This window comes from Manihot esculenta, chromosome 11, assembly GCF_001659605.2.
Source record: "Manihot esculenta cultivar AM560-2 chromosome 11, M.esculenta_v8, whole genome shotgun sequence".
In the NCBI taxonomy this organism is placed as follows: Eukaryota; Viridiplantae; Streptophyta; class Magnoliopsida; order Malpighiales; family Euphorbiaceae; genus Manihot; species Manihot esculenta.
In genome coordinates, this window is record NC_035171.2 from 8,732,399 (window position 1) to 8,755,019 (window position 22,621).

At 34.8% G+C, this 22,621-nt stretch overlaps 3 protein-coding genes across 6 annotated transcripts; 2 read left to right on the forward strand and 1 right to left on the reverse strand.

The window, feature by feature from the left end:
* The first annotated feature begins 786 nt into the window (after positions 1-786).
* LOC110626790 (3-isopropylmalate dehydrogenase, chloroplastic) lies at positions 787-10,714 on the forward strand. Its single transcript, XM_021772879.2, has 11 exons — positions 787-1,125; positions 1,246-1,375; positions 1,494-1,605; positions 2,474-2,549; positions 3,426-3,514; positions 4,316-4,402; positions 4,659-4,775; positions 4,902-5,009; positions 5,149-5,202; positions 5,384-5,536; positions 10,329-10,714. Exons 1-11 carry the CDS (start codon positions 819-821, stop codon positions 10,401-10,403), a joined length of 1,308 nt encoding a protein of 435 aa, XP_021628571.1. The 5' UTR covers positions 787-818; the 3' UTR covers positions 10,404-10,714.
* Positions 10,715-10,877: 163 nt separating this feature from the next.
* LOC110626791 (BRAP2 RING ZnF UBP domain-containing protein 2-like) lies at positions 10,878-15,110 on the forward strand. Of its 4 annotated transcripts, XR_006352593.1 has the most exons (4): positions 10,878-11,341; positions 12,873-12,993; positions 13,808-14,319; positions 14,431-15,110. XR_006352593.1 is itself a non-coding variant. In XM_043961998.1 (3 exons), exons 1-3 carry the CDS (start codon positions 11,126-11,128, stop codon positions 14,487-14,489), a joined length of 396 nt encoding a protein of 131 aa, XP_043817933.1. In that variant the 5' UTR covers positions 10,878-11,125; the 3' UTR covers positions 14,490-15,110. The 4 variants fall into 4 exon arrangements, 2 of the variants coding, with proteins under 2 accessions (XP_043817933.1, XP_043817934.1); XM_043961998.1 differs by lacking the exon at positions 13,808-14,319; XM_043961999.1 differs by lacking the exons at positions 10,878-11,341; positions 13,808-14,319 and adding an exon at positions 12,534-12,724.
* A 1,704-nt stretch (positions 15,111-16,814) lies between these two features.
* LOC110627109 (ethylene-responsive transcription factor ERF084) lies at positions 16,815-18,576 on the reverse strand. The gene has a single exon (XM_021773352.2). It carries the CDS (start codon positions 18,562-18,564, stop codon positions 17,623-17,625), a length of 942 nt encoding a protein of 313 aa, XP_021629044.2. The 5' UTR covers positions 18,565-18,576; the 3' UTR covers positions 16,815-17,622.
* Between the last annotated feature and the right edge of the window lie 4,045 nt (positions 18,577-22,621).

Here is a 22,621-nt window from a genome sequence, read left to right on the forward strand (position 1 = left end):
CTAGTAATTTTATTTACTTTTTTTTTATAATGAAGTTAGTCAATAATATATAATATTTATCAATTACTTAATAAAAAATTAAATTAAATTAAATTGTTTATATTATTTGTTGTTTAAAATTAAAAGGTAAAATAAATTTATATATATTATTTTATTTTATATGTAAATATTTACATAATATAATGAGAGATTTTTAATTAATGTTGTTTTAAAATAATTTTTTTATATTATTTAAAATAATTTATTAATTATAATTTTTTTATTTAAGATTGATATATCAATTATCAATGTAAAAGAATTATTGTAATAGATTTATTTTGAAAAAATTGGAATATTCAAATATTGGTATTTCAAAAAGTTACATAAAAATTATATACTTATGGTAATAGACAAAAAAGAAAAAATTTAATGATAATAAGATAAAAAATATAAAACTATAAATTTTATTATGTGAAAATTATAATTCATATATTTATAGAATAAAAATATTTTTTTATTTTTAAAAAAATATTAATATTTATTTTATTTTTAAGAAAAAATATTAACAACAATGTTTGTTGTTGCATTAAATAAATTTAGATATTTTTTTAAGAAAATCTATATTATTATTAATAGTATAGGGAAATTACTTTTTATATTCTTGATCCGCAAAATAATTATTTTAAAAAATTATAATTACTTCATAAATCATAAATTTATAATAAAAATATATAATTTTTGTAAAATTTAATTTATTTTTATAATAAAGTAAAATTATTTTGTTTCAGAAACCATAAAAATTCCCGTTGAATGCTGTTCTTACCAAAAACGAGTCTTGCATGATATCTGTGTCCTGCAGCTCGCACTCGGTCCTTTCATCATCTGCCTCCAAACCCAAATCTATCTGTCCTTCTGCCCAAATGGCGTCTGCTATGCAGCTTAATGTTAAGCCAGTCAGACTTGCTTTTCATTCTAGGCTAGCTTCCAAACACTCCCATAAACCTACCAGAATTAGGTGCGCCGCAGCCGCAGCCGCCGCCACACCATCTAGACGCTACTCCATCACTCTCCTTCCCGGTGATGGCATCGGCCCCGAAGTCATCTCCGTGGCCAAGAATGTCCTTAAGCTTGCTGGATCTCTCGAAGGTTTGCTTAACACTATCCCTGCTACTCTTGTCCGTCCATGAATAACGACGGACAATAAAAAAGAGGGAAATCTGAAATTCTTACTGTGTTATTTCATTTTGATTTCTTCGTATTTTGCAGGCATTGAGTTTAGTTTCCAAGAGATGCCTATGGGTGGATGTGCTTTTGATTTAGCAGGTGTCCCATTGCCGGAGGAAACCCTTTCTGCTGCTAAACAATCTGATGCAGTTCTTCTCGGAGCTATTGGAGGGTAATTATCCTTTTATTTGCTTTTCAACCTTCAGTTTGTTCAGATTTAATCCTTAAAAAATAGCTGCTGTTGAATTATTTTTTCCCCCCTTCTTAATTGTGTTGATTTTTAATTTAAGGTATAAATGGGATAATAATGAAAAACATTTGAAGCCAGAGACTGGGTTGCTTCAGCTTAGACAAGGGCTTAATGTCTTTGCAAATTTGAGGCCAGCTACCGTCTTACCCCAGGTAACTTGATTTTAGAGCAGTGGCCAGTTTTCTACGCTATATCTGGCACAATGTAAAATCCTAAGGGAAAGAATAGAAACTTAGGAAGCAAATAAGGAGAAAAATAAAATTAATGAACTCTTCTTTGGAATTTAATCTAGTTTTTCTTGATTTCCTTTTCTCTCCGCCCCTTCGGCGCAAGCATATTGATTTCTTTCACATTTGATTTCCCTTCCTATGTTATAAAAAAGAATAATTCTGTGAGCACATGGATTTTGCTGAATCAGATTAAGGGCACAAAAAAGTCATGGAAATGGGATGACTGTATTTTCCCTTCCAAAAAATATTTCCACTAGAAGAAAAGGAGCAAGCAATAGCAACTAAATTGTTTCAGAAATTTGTGGAAGAAATTTCACAAGAGTATTTTTCTGAAAGGAACATGATTGTTCACACATGCTAGTTGGATTCAAGATTCTTATTGCCTTTTGTATGGCTAGAGATTTTCATATTATTATGGTACTAGCCGAAGCCTGTTGCATTGGCATATGTCTATGAAGGACTAAGTCATGAATCGATATTTTTTGTACCTCACTCCCGGAATTAGTAAAAAAATATATTGATCATTGAAGTTGTAGGTTCAGTTGTCGTACCTGATTATTTGGATTTTTTGTAGACCAATTGGTCTTGAGTGCTTGAATGCTACTAAAATGTTGCATCAAACAATGTTTTGGTTGATAAAAAGTCTGGAGAAAGTATTAAACTGGCTATTTCATCCTTTTTAAATAGCAGAACACGCGCTTTTTTATCCTATACCTGTACCCTTCTTTTAGTGATACCATTTTCCATTCTCTGTTAACGTTTACCATTATTTTCATGTTCACTCTTTCAGTTAGTGGATGCTTCAACTTTGAAGAAAGAGGTTGCTGAAGGTGTTGATATCATGGTTGTAAGGGAGCTTACCGGAGGTTAGAATACACTGATTTTAAATAGAATATCCTTATATATATATATAGGATTTTTTTCCTCATGTATGCAATGATGAAAAGACTAAATGACAAAAAAATCCCAAACGCTGCAGTTTTTTAATCTAATCCAAAACTTTAATCTTGGTTTTGTGCAAATTGCTAAAGGTTGGTGCAAATTCTATCAAGTTTTTTCCAACCAAATCTTTAATCGTTTTCTCACTTGCCTATAACTATACATGAAGGTCTAACCCCGCCACTACCTAGCTTCTTTTCATATTCATGGTACACCAAATTCTTAGCCATTTAGCTAAATTAGGTGGTGGTTTTTTATTCGCTTGCTCTCTTTCTCTCTCTGTCTCTGTCTCTCTCCCTTCTCCACCACAAAATCTCATTATTATTTGTGCCCAATGAAATTTTGATGCGGTTGATGGTGGTGATAAGGTTGGACTTCGTTGAGATACTTTATGTAAATAGGCTAGATTTGTAGTGATTGTGTGCATAATTAGGGATATGATTGTGTGATATGATTGGGATATGATTAGGCTATAATTAGGAAATTAATTTATTCTTGTAAGTAGTATATATACCCCAATTGGCTTGAGGGGAATAATCAAGAATCTTTCTCTCAAAATCTCTCTCTCTTTCTTTTTTCATTACTGTTTCAGACTTCATGGGTGGCTTAGACAAGTCCAAAATGGAGTTGGTATTTGGTTGGCAAAAGTTGGATAGAGTTTGCAACCTTTAGCAATTTAGACACATTTCCAAGATTAAGAGTTTCAGACTGGACCACAGAAATGCAAATGTTTAAAATATTTTACAATTAGGCCTAACAAAAGTAGAACATCATCTTTTCCCTTTTATTTTTTCTGGAAATAGGTATTTATTTTGGAAAACCAAGGGGATTTGGCACCAATGAATCTGGTGAGGAGATTGGCTTCAACACCGAGGTGTATGCTACACATGAGGTAGACTTCTGAAGTTCTTTGAGTTGTAAATTTCAATCCTGAATGCCTGGTTGGTCAAGCACAACCAACTCATTGAAAATTATCTCTCTTTTGTTTTCATGTTTTCTTTTGTACTCAAAATTTTTAATTCAATGATGTAGCATCTTCAGTGTTAACCTCTTTAGCAGCAGTTTAATTAAGATCAAATGAAGCTGATTTTTTTAAAAATATTAATTGAAAAATATGTATACTGTTAGATAAGCATGTGCCTCATTCAAAATTTATTTATCGACATTTCAGCAAATACTTCTAAATTATAGAGTTCATTAACTCATCATTTGACACTTGTAAATGGAATTCAACATGTTGAGCTGGTGTAATTGCATCTCAAAAATCTAGTTAAGACTACCAGATCCAAGGAAGAAATAGCAAGACAATGATACATTCAACTGAATTGGGTTTTCTAGCTTAACATAATGGCATCCTGTCCTTTCCATGCTTAATTTGAAAAGTTTTACTTGTGTTCTACTTTTTCTTTCAAGGAAATGAAGATTTGAAGTATGCTTTGGGTCGGGTTTTCTTTGTGTATTTGTTTAGACTCTTAAACAAATGTGTGCATTTTCATCAATGCATGCCATATCTGTTGGCAAGATACATTGCTTGGATGAGTCCAGCTATCTTTTTCAGTGATGCAATAAAAGTCTTGTCATTCTGTTAAGGAAGTCCTCAACTAGCATATACTTTCTTATTGTTTATGATAACTAATTTTTTAATTATTTTTTTCATAAATGCTTGGATAATGTTAACTGAAACCTGGAACAGGTTGATCGCATTGCACGTGTTGCATTTGAGACTGCTAGGAAGCGACATGGAAAACTCTGCTCTGTTGACAAAGCAAATGTCCTGGAGGTATGTTGCATAAATGGGAACTCTTTTGTTCTATTTTCCCTAATTTCTTTCTTATAATTTGTTATTATTGCTGCTAATGAGTTCAATCTAAGTTACAATAGTAACCTTAGTCTTTGCATAACTATATATTTCCTCTCTGGTCTTAATCAGTGAATTTTACTGTCATACAGGCAGCTTCTTTCGGATATGGGTCTTTAGTTAACATACAAACTATGCTATGATTATTAATGTCTTGTGTTATTGTTTACATTTATAGGCATCAATGTTTTGGAGGAAAAGGGTAACAGCCATTGCAGCAGAATATCCTGACATCGAGCTCTCACACATGTATGTGGACAATGCTGCGATGCAGCTTGTTCGCAATCCAAAACAGGTCAGAAAAATTGACTTATGATTTAGCTTCATTTATTTGATGCTTGAGGAAATTTAGGGAATGGGAAGGTGAAATTATAGTTGATAATATTGGAAATCCTAACAATGTCTAGCAATGTTATTGCAGTTTGATACAATTGTGACAAACAACATATTTGGTGATATTCTATCTGATGAGGCTTCAATGATTACCGGAAGTATAGGGATGTTGCCATCAGCTAGTCTTGGTGCATCGGTATGGTTTTCACTGAGCAATGTTTTAGAAAGAACACTTGTGGTGTCTTCTGAGTTCCTTTTTTTCCCCTTAAGAAAGTTGTCTCTTTTTCCCCTCTTTTGGCAATATTGACAATGTTGAAGTCCTTTCATTGATGTAGGGACCTGGAGTTTTTGAACCTATACATGGTTCTGCCCCTGACATTGCTGGACAGGTTCAAAAGCTTTTTCTTTAAATACACCAATTTTTATTTAATTGCAGAGAATAAAAATGTGAAAATTTTGGTCTCTCCTCCTGGTGCCACTTCTCAGAAAAAAAAAAATGAAGAAGAATGTAGAAATGAGAGATAAAAGCCAAATATGGTTTCTAATGTGGACTCTTTCTTTAATGTACAGGATAAGGCCAACCCATTGGCAACAGTGCTAAGTGCTGCAATGCTTTTGAAGTATGGTCTAGGGGAAGAAAAAGCGGCGAAGAGAATTGAGAATGCAGTTCAGGATACCCTGAATAAGGGGTTCCGGACGGGTGATATTTACTCTGCTGGAACTGTATGTGCCTTATCATCTTGACTATCTATTTCCTTTATAAGTTGGAGAGGCAAATTTGTTACCTTCAAATTTTTAACTTTCTGTTATGTTACTGACCATGTTTTATTTGAATGTGAACCTGAGTTCTCTTTCACTACCCTTTGTTTTTTCCAATTCGTAATCCAATGGCCATCATTTATTATTATGTCTCTGATCTTTCAAGACTCCAACCTGCCATTATGCATCAAATCAATGAAAACAGGTGTTTGTGCATGCATGTTTGTTTTCTAAATGGTTCTCTCAATTGGGTTAGAGTGGTAAAGTTGAAGCTCTAACTGATGAGCCTGCATGTGACCGGTGTGGTGAGAATTATAGCTGTAGAAAGATAATATTTGTTGTATATCACAATAAAGATTACAACCTATTTATACATGAGAGACAATAACTAAACAGGAAGGAAAATCAAGTCTATGATTATACAATCTCTAAGATTAAGCAACTGACCCATCTATCAATATTTACTTCCTATATTAACATATTTACTTTCTATACCTTATAACACTCCCCCTCAAGTTGGATCATAAATGTTAATCATGCCTAACTTGTTACATATATAATCAACTCGAGTCCCATTTAGAGCTTTAGTGAAAATATCTCCTAATTGTTCTCCAGTTCGGATATGTCCTGTTGATATTATTTTTTGTTGGACCTTTTCACGAACAAAATGATAATCAATCTCGATGTGTTTAGTCCTCTCATGAAATACTGGATTGGAGGCAATGTGGATAGCTGCTTGATTATCACACCACAACTTAGCAGGCACCGAATTTGTGAACCCAACTTCTTCCAACAGTTGACGTACCCACAAGATTTCACAAACGGCTTGTGCCATAGCTCGGTATTCAGATTCAGCACTAGAACGGGAGACCACATTTTGCTTCTTACTTTTCCATGAGACCAAGTTACCTCCCACAAAAACACAATACCCAGTAATTGACCTCCTATCAACTTTCGAGCCTGCCCAATCAGCATCACAAAAGCATTCAATATTTGAGTGTCCATGGTTACCATAGAATAGACCTCGCCCTGGGGCCCCTTTAAGGTAACAAAGAATCTGTCCCAGAGTATCCCACTGGGCAACAGTAGGAGAAGACATAAACTGACTTACCACACTAACTGAATATGCAATATCAGGACGAGTCACCGTCAAATAATTCAGCTTGCCAACTAATCTTCTATACCTTCCAGGATCTGCAAATGGCTCACTGTCTTCTGTGGTAAGTTGAAGGTTAGGGGTCATTGGGGCACTACAAGGCTTAGCACCCAATTTTCCTGTTTCTGCCAACAAATCAAGGACATATTTTCTTTGAGATAAGAAGATGTCTTTCTTACACCGCATAACTTCAATTCCCAAGAAATATTTCAAGGAACCTAAATCCTTTGTATGAAACTGTGTTTTAAGAAATTCTTTTAGGGATGTGATGCCAGCAATGTCACTTCCTGTGATAACGATATCATCCACATATACTACAAGCATAATTACTCCACTATCAGAATTTCTATAAAACACTGAGTGATCACACTTACTCATCTTCATTCCAAACTGTTGGATCACCTCACTAAACCTGCCAAACCATGCCCGAGGACTCTGTTTCAAGCCATAAAGCGATTTTCGAAGTCTACAAACCTTACCTGACTCCCCCCCTGAGCAACAAAACCAGGTGGTTGCTCAATATAAACCTCCTCCTGAAGATCACCATGAAGAAAAGCATTTTTAATATCCAGTTGATGCAAAGGCCAATCATGAGTAGCCGTCAAGGAAATAAACAATCGGACAGATGTGAGCTTGGCAACTGGGGAGAATGTATCAGAATAGTCAACTCCATAAGTTTGTGCATAACCTTTGGCCACTAAACGGGCCTTGAGGCGAGCAATAGATCCATCAGGATTTACTTTCACTGCAAACACCCATTTGCACCCAATAGCCCGCTTTCCTGGGGACAAGGACATCAACTCCCAAGTACCATTAGTGTCAAGGGCCATCATTTCCTCTTCCATTGCAGCACGCCAACCAGGATGGGACAAAGCCTCAATAACAGTTTTGGGAATTGAAATAGAATCTAAAGCAGTAACAAAACAACGAGAAGAGGAGGATAATTGATCATAAGAGACACGAGATGAAATAGGATAAGTGCAAGTACGTTTACCTTTGCGAAGAGCAATGGGCAAATCCAAATCAGACAATGAAAGATCAGTAGGAGCAGGATCGGTTGACGTAGGAGCAGGATCGGTTGACGTAGGAGCAGGATCGGTCGACGAAGAAGCAGGTAGCGGAACAGAGTCAGAGTCCTTTAAGCGTCTGGAATACACATGAAAGATGGGAGGGCGACCTGGCACATGAGCGAAAGGTGTAGGAGTAGTCTGAGGAGACGGAGAGCGAACAATGTATAACAAGAGGTCATCTTCCTCCTCCTGAGTGTTATAAACAGATGATGGCGGAAAAAACGGAGTGGACTCAAAGAATGTTACATCCGCAGACACAAGATACCGATTCAAATCAGGAGAAAAACAACGATACCCTTTCTGACGTCGAGAGTAGCCAAGGAAGACACATTTGAGAGATTTTGGATCCAATTTAGTAACCTGTGGACGAACATCACGAACAAAACAAGTACAACCAAAGATACGTGGCTCAATAGGAAACAAAGATTTAGTGGGAAACAAAATGTTATAAGGGATATCACCATGAAGGATGGAGGAAGGCATGCGATTGATCAAAAAACAAGCAGTGGATACAGCATCAGCCCAAAAACATTTAGGTACCTTCATTTGGAATAAGAGGGCTCTGGCTACTTCAAGAAGATGTCAATTTTTTCTTTCAGCAACTCTATTTTGTGAAGGAGTGGCAACACAAGAGGACTGATGAAGAATCCCTTTTTGTAACAAATAAGATTGAAATTCCCCAGAGAGATACTCTTTAGCATTATCACTTTGCAATATACGGATGGAAGTATTGAATTGGGTTTGGATTTCAGCATAAAATGCACAAAAAATAGAAAATAATTCTGAACGACTCTTCATTAAAAATAACCAAGTAGTACGAGAGAAATCATCAACAAAAGTAACAAAATACTTAAAGTCAGAGTTAGACACAACAGGACAAGGACCCCAAACATCTTAATGGACTAACTCAAAGGGAGACGAAGCCCGTTTATTGACTCGAGACAGTGTAGGTAAATGATGATGTTTGGCAAATTGACAAGACTCACAATCTAGAATAGACAAAGAATGAAACTGTGGATATAACTTCTTCAAAACCGAGAGAGAAGGATGCCCTAAACAACAATGAACATCAAAAGGTGTTAAACGCGTAGAGCATACCAGAGATCGAGGAGATCGAGGTAGTTGCTGATCCAAGACGTAAAGACCCTCTGACTCACTTCCTCTACCAATAATCTGCTTCGTCGAAAGATCCTGAAAAACACAGTGATCAGGAAAGATTGAGACATAACAATTCAATGCACGAGTGAGTTTACTCACGGAAAGCAAATTAAATGTGAACTTAGGGAGACATAACGCAGAGGATACAGAAAGAGAAGGGGTTAAGTTGACATGACCAGAACCCATGACAGACGATTTAGTGCCATCAGCAAGAGTAATATAAGAAGGCGATGTATGAGACTCAAGATTGGACAAAAGGGTAGAATTACCTGACATATGATCGGTAGCACCAGAATCAATAACCCATTTGGAGGATGAAGACACAAGACATGCAGTAGAGTTACCTGACTCGGCAATTGCAGTGATAGAGGATGAATTAGAGGATTTTATAGATGCCTGGTATTAGATGAATTGTGCGTACTCATCTGCAGATATCAAAATTCCCTGATTGGAAGATCCATTCAATTTGTGTTCCGTGATTTTAGTCATCATAGGAATCACATCAGTTACGGTGGTGGTTTTACCTTTCGCCATAAGGACAACCAACCCAAAACGATAGCAACAAAAGAAACACAGAATCAGAAAACAGTACCCGGCATGAACAGTACCGATGAACAGTACCACGTGAACAGTACCGATGAACAGTACCCGTGAACAGTACCGATGAACAGTACTAAATAAAACACCTCCACCCAACACCTGAACACCCGAACAACAAACAAATCTCAAATCTGACAAGGGGTCGGTGTGGCGACTCCAGCGATGGTGAGATCCAAATGTTATCCTTTATGGATAACCCAAATGAACAGAGCCCTAAGTCTCCAAAAAAATTTTAAAACTTTACGAGAGAGAAAATAGAAAAAAATTTCTACGAGAAAGGCTCTGATACCATGTAGAAAGATAATATTTGTTGTATATCACAATAGAGATTACAACCTATTTATACATGAGAGACAGTAACTAAACAGGAAGGAAAATCAAGTCTATGATTATACAATCTCTAAGATTAAGCAACTGACCCATCTATCAATATTTACTTCCTATATTAACATATTTACTTTCTATAACTTATAACAATAGCAGAAGGGACAATGAGAAATGCATGTTTATATGCGCAAAAAGCATCTTTTATTTTTGGGCTATTGCAGTTTTGCTATTATTTATGGAGCAAATATTATTAGGGTAGTTGAGCGAATCTTAACATGTGTAATCAATGACAACTATAGCTGCACATAGATGTTTCTCATTTGAAATTTGCTGCAGAACATTATCAGGACTTATAAGATATGTTTAACATCAGTTAGTGATCCCTCCCTGCAGTTTTTCCGTTATGTTGTATGTTCTGACTGATTTATTTAATGGACTTTTGCAGAAACTAGTGGGATGCAATGAAATGGGTGAGGAAGTCCTGAAATCAGTAGATTCCTCGGTTCTAACTGCTGTTTAAAACGAAACCAAACTACCACCAAATTCAGGAGCTCAATATGTTTGCACCATTACTTCAGTCTTGAGCATCTTCGCATCGTGATGGGCAGTTGAAAGAGATCTATTTTTTCCCTCAAAATTTTAGTCGCCAGCTTTTGAATAGGTATTGTAATTTGTTGGAGTCAGTATTGTAGCAAGAAAGATGCAGCAAAATCGGAACAGAGTCAAAGCCTTAGCATTACAGATTTTCATTTACACCCTGGTTAAGGAAGCCTGTTGTTTCACGTTGGACTGCTAATTTGTGGAAAATAAATTAAATGTTTCAGATCGATATGAACTATAAGCTCCTAGTTAGACAAATCCATCCAGTGTTTATAGCTATTTTGATTCCGAGTACCAGCTTTAGTGCAGTGCAGTGCAAGTTTCGTGTTATCCCAAATTTGAATATCTATTAAGAATAAATGATTTTCATTTATCAAAATGCTGTCCTAGAATTGATGTGTGAAAACTGATATTATTAAAATTTTCAAGAAACAATCACTTGTTTACTTTGAACTTGTCGTTTATTTTCCGCCTTTCTTTTTTGAATTGCATTATTTAGATATTATATATATATATATTTTCAACGGCGTGGCACGCTACTATTGGATGACCACCGGCGTACTTGGGATAGTGTGTTTTATAATCCTTCCCTGCTAACAAACCACGCCAATAATCTCTCGTTTGTTATCGAATGTAACTGACATGTCTCTGAGCTCCAGCGCTGTAGTCTCCCTAGCTTCGCTGGAGGACCATTCTCGTGTATCGGAAGCGATGATCACCGGAGATTATAGCGACTGCTACACGTCTTTACCGTCTTCAATTGCTCAGACCTTTCCTTTCTCATCTGGAAATCCTAGGATAGAAGAGACGCGAGGAGTCATGCGCCTCTTCTCCAATGACGACGTTTCCGGTCTTCCTGTATCCTTAACTACTCTCTTTCTATATGCATCCAATTGCGTCTTTCTCCTTTCGTTATCATTTTTTAAAAATATTTTGAAACTGAATCGCAAGCCTTTTGAGAAAAAGAAAAAAAAAAAAAAAAGAGATCACAACCTGAAGAAAAATTCATTTCTCTGTAATGTTGATCAGGATGGAAGAAAACCTTCCTTGGTCTGTTCTTGGGTGCCAAACCACATGACTTGTGCAGATTTCTGCCAGTTTTGCGCTTCACTTCTTCACCTCATATTGGAGAGAGAGGTGAAAATATTGTGAGCGTACTTATAACCTTTCATGGAAGTAGACTTCCATGTAATTGATAAAAATACCAGAAATAGCTGTAGGCAATGATAATATAGTCTGGTAGCGAAATGAAGAGAAAGGACAATTTCTACTTCGAGAATTGTGATACGATATCCGGACATTAGAGGGACATAAAATTTAAGTGAGATTAAACTATGAAAAAGCTAAATGCATGTCTGTTGAAGGTAAGGAGATCCTAGTTAGAGAATGATGTCATTTGCGCAATTTTTCGGGGAAAGGTCAGATTGGTAGATGTTATAATTAAGGTGGGGTGCATTAAGTGGATAAGTGATTTTTCAGTATTATTTAAGTGTAAGGCAGCGGGGGAAGATTTTGTAAGGAAAGAAGAATTGATGGGAGGGAGAAAGCAAAGGAAGAGGGAGCATGGGTAAAAGGGGCCATCATCCTAGGAAACAGTGGTAAAAAAGAGATTAAGAAGCATATTTTATAAGCTTGTGTAACTTGGGGGAGGGGGATAAATTATAAAATATGTACTAGAAACCCAAATATTCCTGTTATAGCCTAATTACAAGACTCATTTTTGTTGAGATTCTTCCTATGTTCAGGTAATTAATAATATAACATAAGTGTGTTACTGACCAGATATAAGTTTAAATAAGCTGTTGCTCATATTATAGGTCCTGCATCCAATGATCTTGTAGGTTATGTGGTCTGTAAGTTGTCAATTAACTAAACTTTGAATGATCATTTATCTAGGTCTTGGCTTTATTGTAGATACAATCAAGGCTGAAGTCAAAGAGATGTATAAATGATATTTTTATGTTCAAAAAAGGAATAACTTATAACAGTCTTCGCTTTTGACTTTGTTCAGTTGTTTATTTCACGAGCAACCACTTTTGAGTTTCTCCTCTGTAGCTCACCCCCCCCCCCCCCCCCCTTTATTGTACTGTACGTGTCTGAGATAGTATCGATTTTGTTAATTGATGTAGTAGGACTGATGGGATGGAGGATCAATATAGCATCCTGATAAGTTTTGACAGTCAGGACTCTACAGATAGTTTCCATCAACACTTGAATGGTAGACAAGTTAATTCTTTGGAGGTATGTTCTGTGTCCTTTTTTTTTAAGTTCTTAATGATTAGAAAGAAATGTAAAAGTAATTTTCAAAAGTTCTAGGAAATATCATACTCTGGTAATGATTTCTGAATTACCGCAATAAAAATACCTTTTGATCTTTAAATTTATGCAGGAAGACAATTGTTGTGTGCTTTTTATAGTTGATATACAGTTCACTGGTTATAGCGGTTCACTTGACACTCAGCCTTCCCCAGCAAGCACAACTGAGCAGCCTTCATGTCCAGTTTGTCTTGGTATGTTCAGTTCTTGCTTCAAAAATTGATGTTTTTCTCCTTGCCACTTTCCTCTTTTTTACATGTAAGATTTCTGTAACTATTGGCTGTGAGGATCATTTCTTTGAATTAAAAGCGAATAAATAATTTGAAGAAGGTGGACATTAGAAAATTTCTCAGTTATAAAAATAAAGAAGGTTAGAGAAAATTTGAGGAGAAAATACTATGAGATCTATGTTAGAAGATTTGTTTTTCGATTGACTTGGAACTATATTATAGATGTCATATTTCATGAAATAAGCCAATAACCGTAAGGTATAGTTTCATCCAGTTTGTCTTGGAGGTTTAAGCAGTTCTTACATTTTCCATGGTGAATAACTGTGGCATTTGCCTAGATTGCGAGAGGCAATTCAACTGTCCTGGGTGCTTTTCTGCTACTGGAGTTGTTTTTTTTTCTTAAATTTTGTTTAACGCTACCAATGCAACCTTGATCTATAAGTTTTCCCTTTGGGCTCTGTATCTCCCCTGCTAGAAGTTGTAGCTGTAGTGTATTGTCCATGCTTGCCTTCCTCTTTCTTTCTTTTTTTTGTTTTTCCTTCTGCAAGTTTGTTTCTACTTTATTTGATCGGTCTATTCCATTTTGTTTGCTCTTTTTTAATGCCTACTGTTATGGTTGCATGATTAGTTGTTGGGTCCATTTGGTTGTGGTTGTGCTATAAAAATCTTTTACTAAATTATTATCAACTATTCTGCTTTAGAGCACAGCACATATACTAATTATGCCAGTGTGATCCTGTATTTTGTTTGATTTCCTTATATTTGCTTCATGTTACAGAGAAATTAGACTAAGACATGGGTGGAATTCTCACAACTATCTGTAATCAATCATTCATTTTACTGCTCCTGCATTTCAAAATGGGAAGATTCTTCTTGTCCAGCAAGTGATTATGACTGTTTTTGTACTTCATGTTCATTGCAATGGTGCTATAAAATACTATGAGAATGATTTCATGGCTTATATAATTTTAATTAGACCCTTCCGTTTGATGCCACGTGTTCTGTGGCAAAATATTGTGGGCTTTGCATGACAACTGAAATTACTTGTTTTGTTGCCTACAAGGCTGCAACTACAAAATATTAGAGTATCCAGGCTAAAATAATCAGCAAATATCTGAAAGAAATATAAACTAGGTTTTTGTTGAAATTAAACTGACATACTAAGTGCATGTCTTCATTTTATGTTTGCCGATACTGCCAGCAACAACCTGAAAAATCAATATGTTTTGTATGTCAAACTTCTGAAAATCTATGGCTTTGTGTTATTTGTGGTTTTGTTGGCTATGGGAGGTAATACTTCCAATTTCTCGTGGTTTGGCTTGTTCTCGTTCACTCTCCAAATTCTTGCGTTAGAAATTCTTTTTAATGACCTCTTAACTCGGCTATTCCTTGGTGGTGTAGGTATACAGGAGGACTTGCCACAAGCATTGGAAAGAAACACAATATTGCTATTCACTTGAACTAGAAACATAGTGCATTTGAGATTATGTTGGTGACAACTATGTTCATCGGTTGATTCAATAAAAAACTGATGAAAAACTAATTGAATTGAATTCCCATTGTGTGCATGCTAATGATGGTTGTAGAAGTTGTGACTGTGTAAACTCTGGAATTAGTGAAGCTCTTTTGAACAACAAGGTTGAAGCGGTAATATTTTCTACATTCTACGGGTAAAGTTCTTGTAATTTCATTGTTTCGCTGTCCTATGTTTTGCAATAATTCGCTTGGAATTATTTGCAGATGGTTAATGCTCCTAGCCACCTAACTTTTGAACCAAAAACTAGTTTAAGTGTTTTCCATTTTCCACGATCGGATGAGTTAGTGGTGGAGCCTGGTTTTGAGCTTTAGCTTGTTTTTTTCACTGTGACATAATCATCATTTCTCCTATGGCTGTGCTAAACTACTATTATAAACAAATAAGAGATATACACTATCCTACAATACATAGATACAGTTTCAGTTTTTGAATGAATGCATATGTTCTTTTGAAATCATTTCGAGACTTTGCTTCATGAAGTTAAAGAAGAAACTGAAAGGGAAATTTCAAAAGCAGTTAAGAAGGCTGTTACACACAAGTTGCAGGCTAACCATTGTGTTCTACAAAGGATGCAGGCAAAAGTTTTATCATAAGATTATAGGAATCATTGTTATGAACTGATGAGTTTCCAGGGAATGTTCCTAATTCTCAGCATAATTTGTTCACTTGTTTTTCCCACATTTCTGATGGTTTTTTTTTTCTGTGGAACTTTTAATGGAGAGGATGCACCAATATTGAACTTCTCTCCTTCTATATTTATGGACAAGCACTAGTCTGGAGGATATTAACCTAATGCATACTGGTTCCATCTTAAATGATCTAGTCATTGGTTTGAATGCCACATAAAGTGGGTAATGGCAATTAACTATGGCCGTGCAGTAAACCAAACAAGTACTCCCATATTTTCCTCTTTAACTGTTGTTTATTAGTACCATGCGATTCCAAGTTCCAAGAGCAATTAGTCACGTATGAAGTCAAAACCTTGAGAGGATTTGTTGTAGAAACTACAAAACGATTGTGAATCCTTGCAGGTAAAAAACAAACAATTTAAATTTATTACTATACTTTTTTTGCGTGGTAAAAATTAATAAAAAATATAAAACTGTGTCATAAGATATGGTATTAAATATTTTAAATATAGTTTTGCTACCTATTCGATTATACTTTTAGTTGTTTCTATATAAATCACCTCCAAATCACCTTCCATCCTTCCCCACATAAATACAAATTCTTTTATCTCTATCTCCCTCTCATTTTTTTCTCTAAGGTAAACAAATCTGTGAGAGGAAAAAATGATAGGTAAGTAGAGATAAGAGGTAATACAATGTCTTTATAACATAATTTTTTAAATTTATTACTGTAATAAACTTAAATTGTTTTGCTTTCCAACTTGCATGAGACATGCAGTTTTTTTTTAAAATTTATTAACATAATAAATTTAAATTATTTTGTTTATTAACTTGCCGAAGCCTAACGCCTCCTGCAAGATTGATGAGTTGTTCCATAATGGGTGGGAAATTCTCTAATTCCTTAATGTATTTATTTTTTAATAAGATTTTCGATTTCACTCATTTCAAAAAATTATATTGGTAAATTAAAAGTAAATACGTCTTGAAGAAATGCAGAGGTGAATCGCTCTAAATATTTGAGCCCAACACAGAAACAGCTACTGATTCGCAAACTAGTTAACATCAGAAATTTTTAGTAGTAGTAGGAGGCTTCACATACTCTTACTACTCTAGAGATAGGATAGCACCATTTATCCCGAAATTACGAAGATTAACCATTATTTGATGCCGAGAGGTGATCCAGTCAAGTACTGAAGTTGAGTGTAGAGCTATAGCTCCCTCGTGTGAACTAATGTGGCTCAATACTCTCCTAACTAAAACTAGAGTCAAGATGTGTATGTAAATAATAGAGAAGTAGACTCTGAAAAATAATAAAGAAGTAATGTGAATATTGTAAACATAATATTTAGGGTTATAATTTTATATATGAGAGAATTATTATTATGTTTCTATATTTTTTTAGAAAATTTATTAATTTGTTAATTATATTTTAAAAATAAGATTCGAATAATTACTAAATGTTAGATACGAAGTCCACAAATTATACATTATTTTTCAGATACTAAATAGGATTTTCGAGTGACAAACTATTAAAGTGAGTTGTTTTCTTTTTTTTATTCACATACTATAATATGATGGATATAGTAAAATCACTCATTCTACTCATGCCGAGAGACGTAGTCAGAATACTCGGTGCACACAGCCAATCTTCAATCTGGGACCAAGAATCTCAGGAGAAAAAGGAAATCTAGGCACAAGAATTTTGCGTTTTACTAAATACTGGGTCAATTAAAAAGCAAAAGCTACAGGGAGATGGAGTCTGAGGGTAAAAACCAACCGGGTGTTAATATTTTCCTTCCCCACACAAGTCAGGTCCGATCGCCAGAGAAACAAATTAAACAATTCAAAACAAAATCAGTAAGCGTAGGCTTTCAATCATTCTAAAGGACTCCCTCTGTACGCATATCTTCATTACTGCTGTCACTGACGACGCACCTGTGGCTGTATCATAATAACACCTAAATCATTTCTTCTAGAAGCTTAATCCCCCCTTTATTATCACACATCTTCACTGCCTATCATCATTACTGATCCCTCGCCGGCCGCGTGTTTCATGGGCGACCTTTTTAACCTTACCCCACTATTCCTGCCTCCCTAATTTTTCTTTGTACTTTGCTATATTTATAATCTTCCTTCTCTATTGACTTCATAGCTAAACCCCCACTGCTAGGCTTGCAGTGTCTCAGATCTTTGCAAAGCCTAAAAGGGTTCTTTATAGCCATTTCTGCAAAACGAGGAAATATATGGTCTTTACTAAAACATCAAATTAACCTTAATTAGCTGTTCAGGCAGAGATATAGACAAGAGTTAAATATAAGGTATTTTTACTAATCATTACTACATAAGCTTCGGTTTGCCAAAATACAGACGCATGACTGATGTTATGCTTAAACCTAATTTGGACCTAAAACAACAGAGAAATAAATACTAAGCAACCATATATGGAGGAGAGCTCCGGTTTCCATTGCTGCCAATTCCCATCCCCAGCTTCAACTCCAGCTCTACATTGTTATTATTCACGGTACCATTTTCTTTCCCTTGATAACCAATATTGCTGTTGCTGATATCACTGAATAAATGAGCCACGGAAGTCACCACTGCACACTTTCTTCCTGTGCCATTGTTGGTCTTGTTGTTTCTCTTTCTCACCTCTGTGGATGACCCAGAAGAAGTTGGCGACGGAATGGGCAGCACAGAAGGAATTTCGAAATTTGTCCTGGCTTTTGCACCTCTGAGTCTCCTCGCCGCCGCGTCATATGCACGCGCTGCCTCTTCTGCTGTGTCGAACGTTCCCAACCAGTGGCGGCACCGCCCTATTCGGTCACGTATCTCTGCTGACCACCTTCCCCATGGCCTCTTTCTCACGCCTCTATACGTCCTTTGCAACGGCATAACATTGTCTTTTCGCTGGCTGTCATCTTCATGGTTGGTCTTCGACCCAGTACGTTGAGAAATGGAAGGTTCAGGGTTTCTAACATTTACGGTAGCATTAGTTCCGAACAGAACATGTTGGCCAACAACAGCAGCTATTCCATCAAGAACCGGCGGCGTTTCGGTTTGGACGTCAGTTCCTTTCTTGTTAACCTCCGGTGGGATTCTCTCACTTATGCAAGACTGTGAAAGAACAGTCGAGAAATCGGCCGAAACAGGACGGCAACACGTTGAGCTAATAACATGGTTAATGGAGAAACCTGAAGAGAAAGGGTACTGAGCCCCAAAAGGAGGCGTAGAGAACGAGGAAGCGTCGGTCAGGAACCGAAACGTTTCGGATATTTGAGAAGTTTCAGGATCGGAGCAAAACGGAACGGGGAGGAATTTTCGTTCGGTCATTGCGTTTTGGTGTTGTACCGAAGAGAGAGTCATGGCCATGGAAAACAAGCAAGCGAGAAAGTCTAACTTGTATATATAGGACATTAAAAATATGTATATTTATTATAGAAAATTTATATCAAATAATTAAAAAAAGAAATTTAATATATTTAAAAATAAGAAATCAGAGATATTCCTGTCAAGTGTCAAGTTGGACGAGACCGTAATCCCGTCATATTTACGAGCCCGTCCTTGCTTTGCAGGGCCAGGGGAGCCAGGACCCAGGAGGGATATTTGCTGTCTAATGTCAGAACTACCCTTTGGGATTCGTTTTCCTACAAGATAAATAATTTTGTAAGAAATATAAATGTCAAGCAAGTAGGAAAAACAAGTAATTAAAAAAAGGTGGAGGGACATTTACGTAAATAAAGAAAAGTATTAGGTGATTTGATTTAGATGGGTATTAAGTGAGATTAGAGAGTTATAATAGCCGTTGGATTACGTGAAACCTTATAATTTAAGGCAAGAGAGCGTCAGGATGTCGTCAACGGACAAGATTGTTTGACTACATTGTGTTTAGCTTTCGTTAGATAGACACTCAAGTTTACTATTTTTCTCTTGCGTTGCTTGCTTAATACGGAGACAAAAATCTGGTGTCACGTAGGCACACCAATATAACCTTATGGTTCAGCTAATGGACCGCCATGTAAGAGAGGAGATAAAAATGAAGCAGAGTGTGATCGTGTGAAGATTTATCATTGGCGTACAAGCATACAAATGGTCTTGATCATATCAATCACTGATTTGGCTGGATCAGGGCCCACAGAAGATTGCTTTTTTTAAAAAAAAAAAAAAAACAGTGGGACCAAAATCTGTGAAGAAATATTGATTAGACTGTAATCTTTTGGGTGGTGTAAAAGAAAATCGAAAGTTGAAAAGATCCCACTTAGGCATAGGGTTAGCAAATGATGCCGGATCATTTATTTTCTAATATTTTTGTTTAAAATTTTATATAAAAAAAATAATTATAATTTTTTTTTTCACTGCAAACATACATTCTTATTAAAAAAATTATTTTAACTTAGCAACATGGTGCCGTTTTTAGCATAGGTGAGAGTGGATAGGGAGGGTGAACAGTGGTGTTGTTTGTAATAGATTGGATTTGGTCTAAAATTTCGGGATATGTCGTTTTTAGATAGGTGCCAACTGTATATCGGTTTGTGTATTAGGTTGGAGAATTTTTTTTTTTATAAAAAATATATATATAATTAAAAAAAATAAAGGAATATAAAATTGAAATGTATATTTTTATTTATTTAGAATTTATTCACAATTAACTATATTTTCAAATGAATAAAAATATGATATGTTATACACTTTAACTTATAAAAATTAAGAATTTTGAATGATTGTATCCATCAGCATTGCAACACACATTCAAAACAAAATGAATTAGAGTCTATGATAAATTTTTATATCAAAAAGAAAATGTATATACTTTAATTCAGAATAACGGAACGAATTAATAAAAAAAATTTAAGATAGATTGAGTTCATATGATTTATTTAATACTGAATTAAGTATATAAATATTATTGTGAAGTTTAATATTATAAAGAGTAGAATAACGATATAAAATCATGCATTAACGTTATTATTATTTTATAAATTTAATAGCTATATACAATTTATATATCTAAAATTTATTCACTTAAATCAATATATAATTGATGAAATTGAAATTCGAGGTTAGTGAAATAAGTATACGTGGATTAATTTAAAGATTTAGGATAGTGAATAAGTTTGGTGTAGTAAATGAGGGTAGAAATAGAGTTAGATAGAATTTTTAATTGAAGTTTCAGAGAAAGTTAAAGAGTTGGGAAGATAAAATAGAATCCCTTCTTGAAGGTGACAAAAATATATATATTCTCATTGTATAAAATATGTCTAATACCTATTTCTATAGTTGATTGATACACTTTTGTTAGATTTTCTATACGATTTATTAATATTGAACAATTGACTCATTTAATACTAAATTGCTAAGATCATGCTATTCTTGACACACATTATATCAAGACAGTCAAAGCATACACATTTAAAATTTTGTAAGATGGTTTATATAGATGAGAGTTCAAATGCCTTTATTTCAAGCACTATAATAATTAGATTATCTAGGATTCTCACTGAATTTCGAATGCAAGAGATTTTGGGGTCATGCTTATTCCGACACCTATTTGATTCGAGAGGTTTTGGGGTCATACCCATTCTAACACCTATTTAACTCTCATTTGAAGAGGTCAGATATGCGATATACATGCGTCAAGATCTTAAAGAAATGTATAGTTTATATATTATCAATAATAAATTATGAAGGGATGGTTATATATGAAATTCTTACCAGATTAAGGACCATTTGACAATTTATTTAAAATTTCTTTTTGTTCTTTTAAGAATCTTTCTTTGTAAATCTTTTAACAGTGTGTGAATCATTTCTATTTGACCAAATTGAACATATAAAATTGGTATATTGCACAAAACTTGATACATGGTACCACATTATCATAGATTTTCTTTTCTTAAAACATGTTTGAGCATGAGCATGACCTTTTTTTTTCCCTTCTTTTCCAAATTGACTTTGTCAATTTTGAAAAGTACATAATAAAAACTAGAGATCCAAATTGCACGTTTTCTTTTCAGATAACAAAGAAACAACGGCAAGCACAACATAAAACAGCATTCATCGATCTGAGCAAAGAATTCAGACATAAAAATTTGTCCAAAAGCTTTTGAAGTCAAGCTTCTATTCCATGTGCTTGTTTATTAAAATCCCATGCAAAAACATGCATTCAATAAATCGATATTGTTTGGCTTGTTATGGCCATATTCCAAGGTGGTAGAGGATGGAAATGGTTTTTCCTTCCGATTATACAAACATTCTGTAGAAACAAAGAAGAATGTCGGTCTATATATGTGAGAGAAAGAAGAAGAGAGTGAAGAAAATTAAAAATGGTGGGTTCTCAACCCAAGAGAAGTTGGATTAGCACGCGAAGAGGTTTAGTGTTTTACACACACAGAGGGAGTGTTTGGACCGAGAGAAAAATGGGACCATTTTGCAAGGTGGGGTTTGGGAAGGAAAGAAAGAGACATTAAGGGTGAGAAAATCCCAAGAAGGAACAAGACAAAGAAAGTTTGCCATGATGATATCTTTATGATTCTTGTACTTGGGACAGTGTTTATTTTCGTGTAAAGTAAAAAAGAAAATGAGAATAATCAATGGCATGTGGGCAAATATTATATATATATTTGCACTGTTTTGTTTAGTGTTATTTCTCTTTTGGGTAATTTTTTAATATTCTTTCATGGTTTTGTATACTTTTCATGAGAATAGTAATTTGGAAAAGAGTTTGTAGAATCATAAAAAATAAAGAAAAAGAAATGCAGGTACAGCTTCTTCCATGATCGTCGTAGTCTTGTCATTGTAAGGATGATAGCGGCATGAACTGACGAATTCTTCAAGATCATAAACAAGGAGACTTTAGTGCTTGTTTGTTAAAGAAGAAGAAAAAGAAAAGCTTGATTCTCTCTTCTTCTTCCTGCCATGTCTCTTTCTTTGTGGTTTTACACTTAATTTAACTGGTTAATTTTTCAGAAAAGCTATAATTTTTAATTAATTAAAATAGAGAACGATTAGCTATTATCAAATTCCCAAACTAAATATACTAAGGCCACAAACTTACATATGGTAAATTGAGGTAGCCTCTGTGGCAGTAGAAATTATACAATATTAATTCTTAATTATAACAAAACTTACATGAAAATTGACGTTGAAGGCGGAAGATAAAATGAGTGTTTGAAAATCTATGATAGAAAATATACATAAGTTCTTATAGAGCTTATGTCTAAGTATAGGAACTATGATTTGTTATTTTAATAAGTCAAATGTAATTATGAATTTAAATCATTAAATGGGTTAAAATAATATTATGAAAACAATTAAACTTGAATAAAAAAAAAAAAAAGAGTTGGACAAAGCAGGCAGCTTGAATTGGGCTAAGATGGGAAGCATTAGTCCACATAAAAATAATAAAACATGATAATCAAGGACTGCCTCCCTT

Coding starts and splice junctions, on each gene's coding strand:
- LOC110626790 (XM_021772879.2), top strand. CDS start 819: ATGATATCTGTGTCCTGCAGCTCGCACTCGGTCCTTTCATCATCTGCC. Junction 1,126..1,245: donor GCTTGCTGGATCTCTCGAAG/GTTTGCTTAACA, acceptor CGTATTTTGCAG/GCATTGAGTTTAGTTTCCAA. Junction 4,403..4,658: donor ACAAAGCAAATGTCCTGGAG/GTATGTTGCATA, acceptor TTACATTTATAG/GCATCAATGTTTTGGAGGAA.
- LOC110627109 (XM_021773352.2), bottom strand. CDS start 18,564: ATGGCCATGACTCTCTCTTCGGTACAACACCAAAACGCAATGACCGAA.
- LOC110626791 (XM_043961998.1), top strand. CDS start 11,126: ATGTCTCTGAGCTCCAGCGCTGTAGTCTCCCTAGCTTCGCTGGAGGAC. Junction 11,342..12,872: donor ACGACGTTTCCGGTCTTCCT/GTATCCTTAACT, acceptor AAATTTATGCAG/GAAGACAATTGTTGTGTGCT. Junction 12,994..14,430: donor TTCATGTCCAGTTTGTCTTG/GTATGTTCAGTT, acceptor TTGGTGGTGTAG/GTATACAGGAGGACTTGCCA.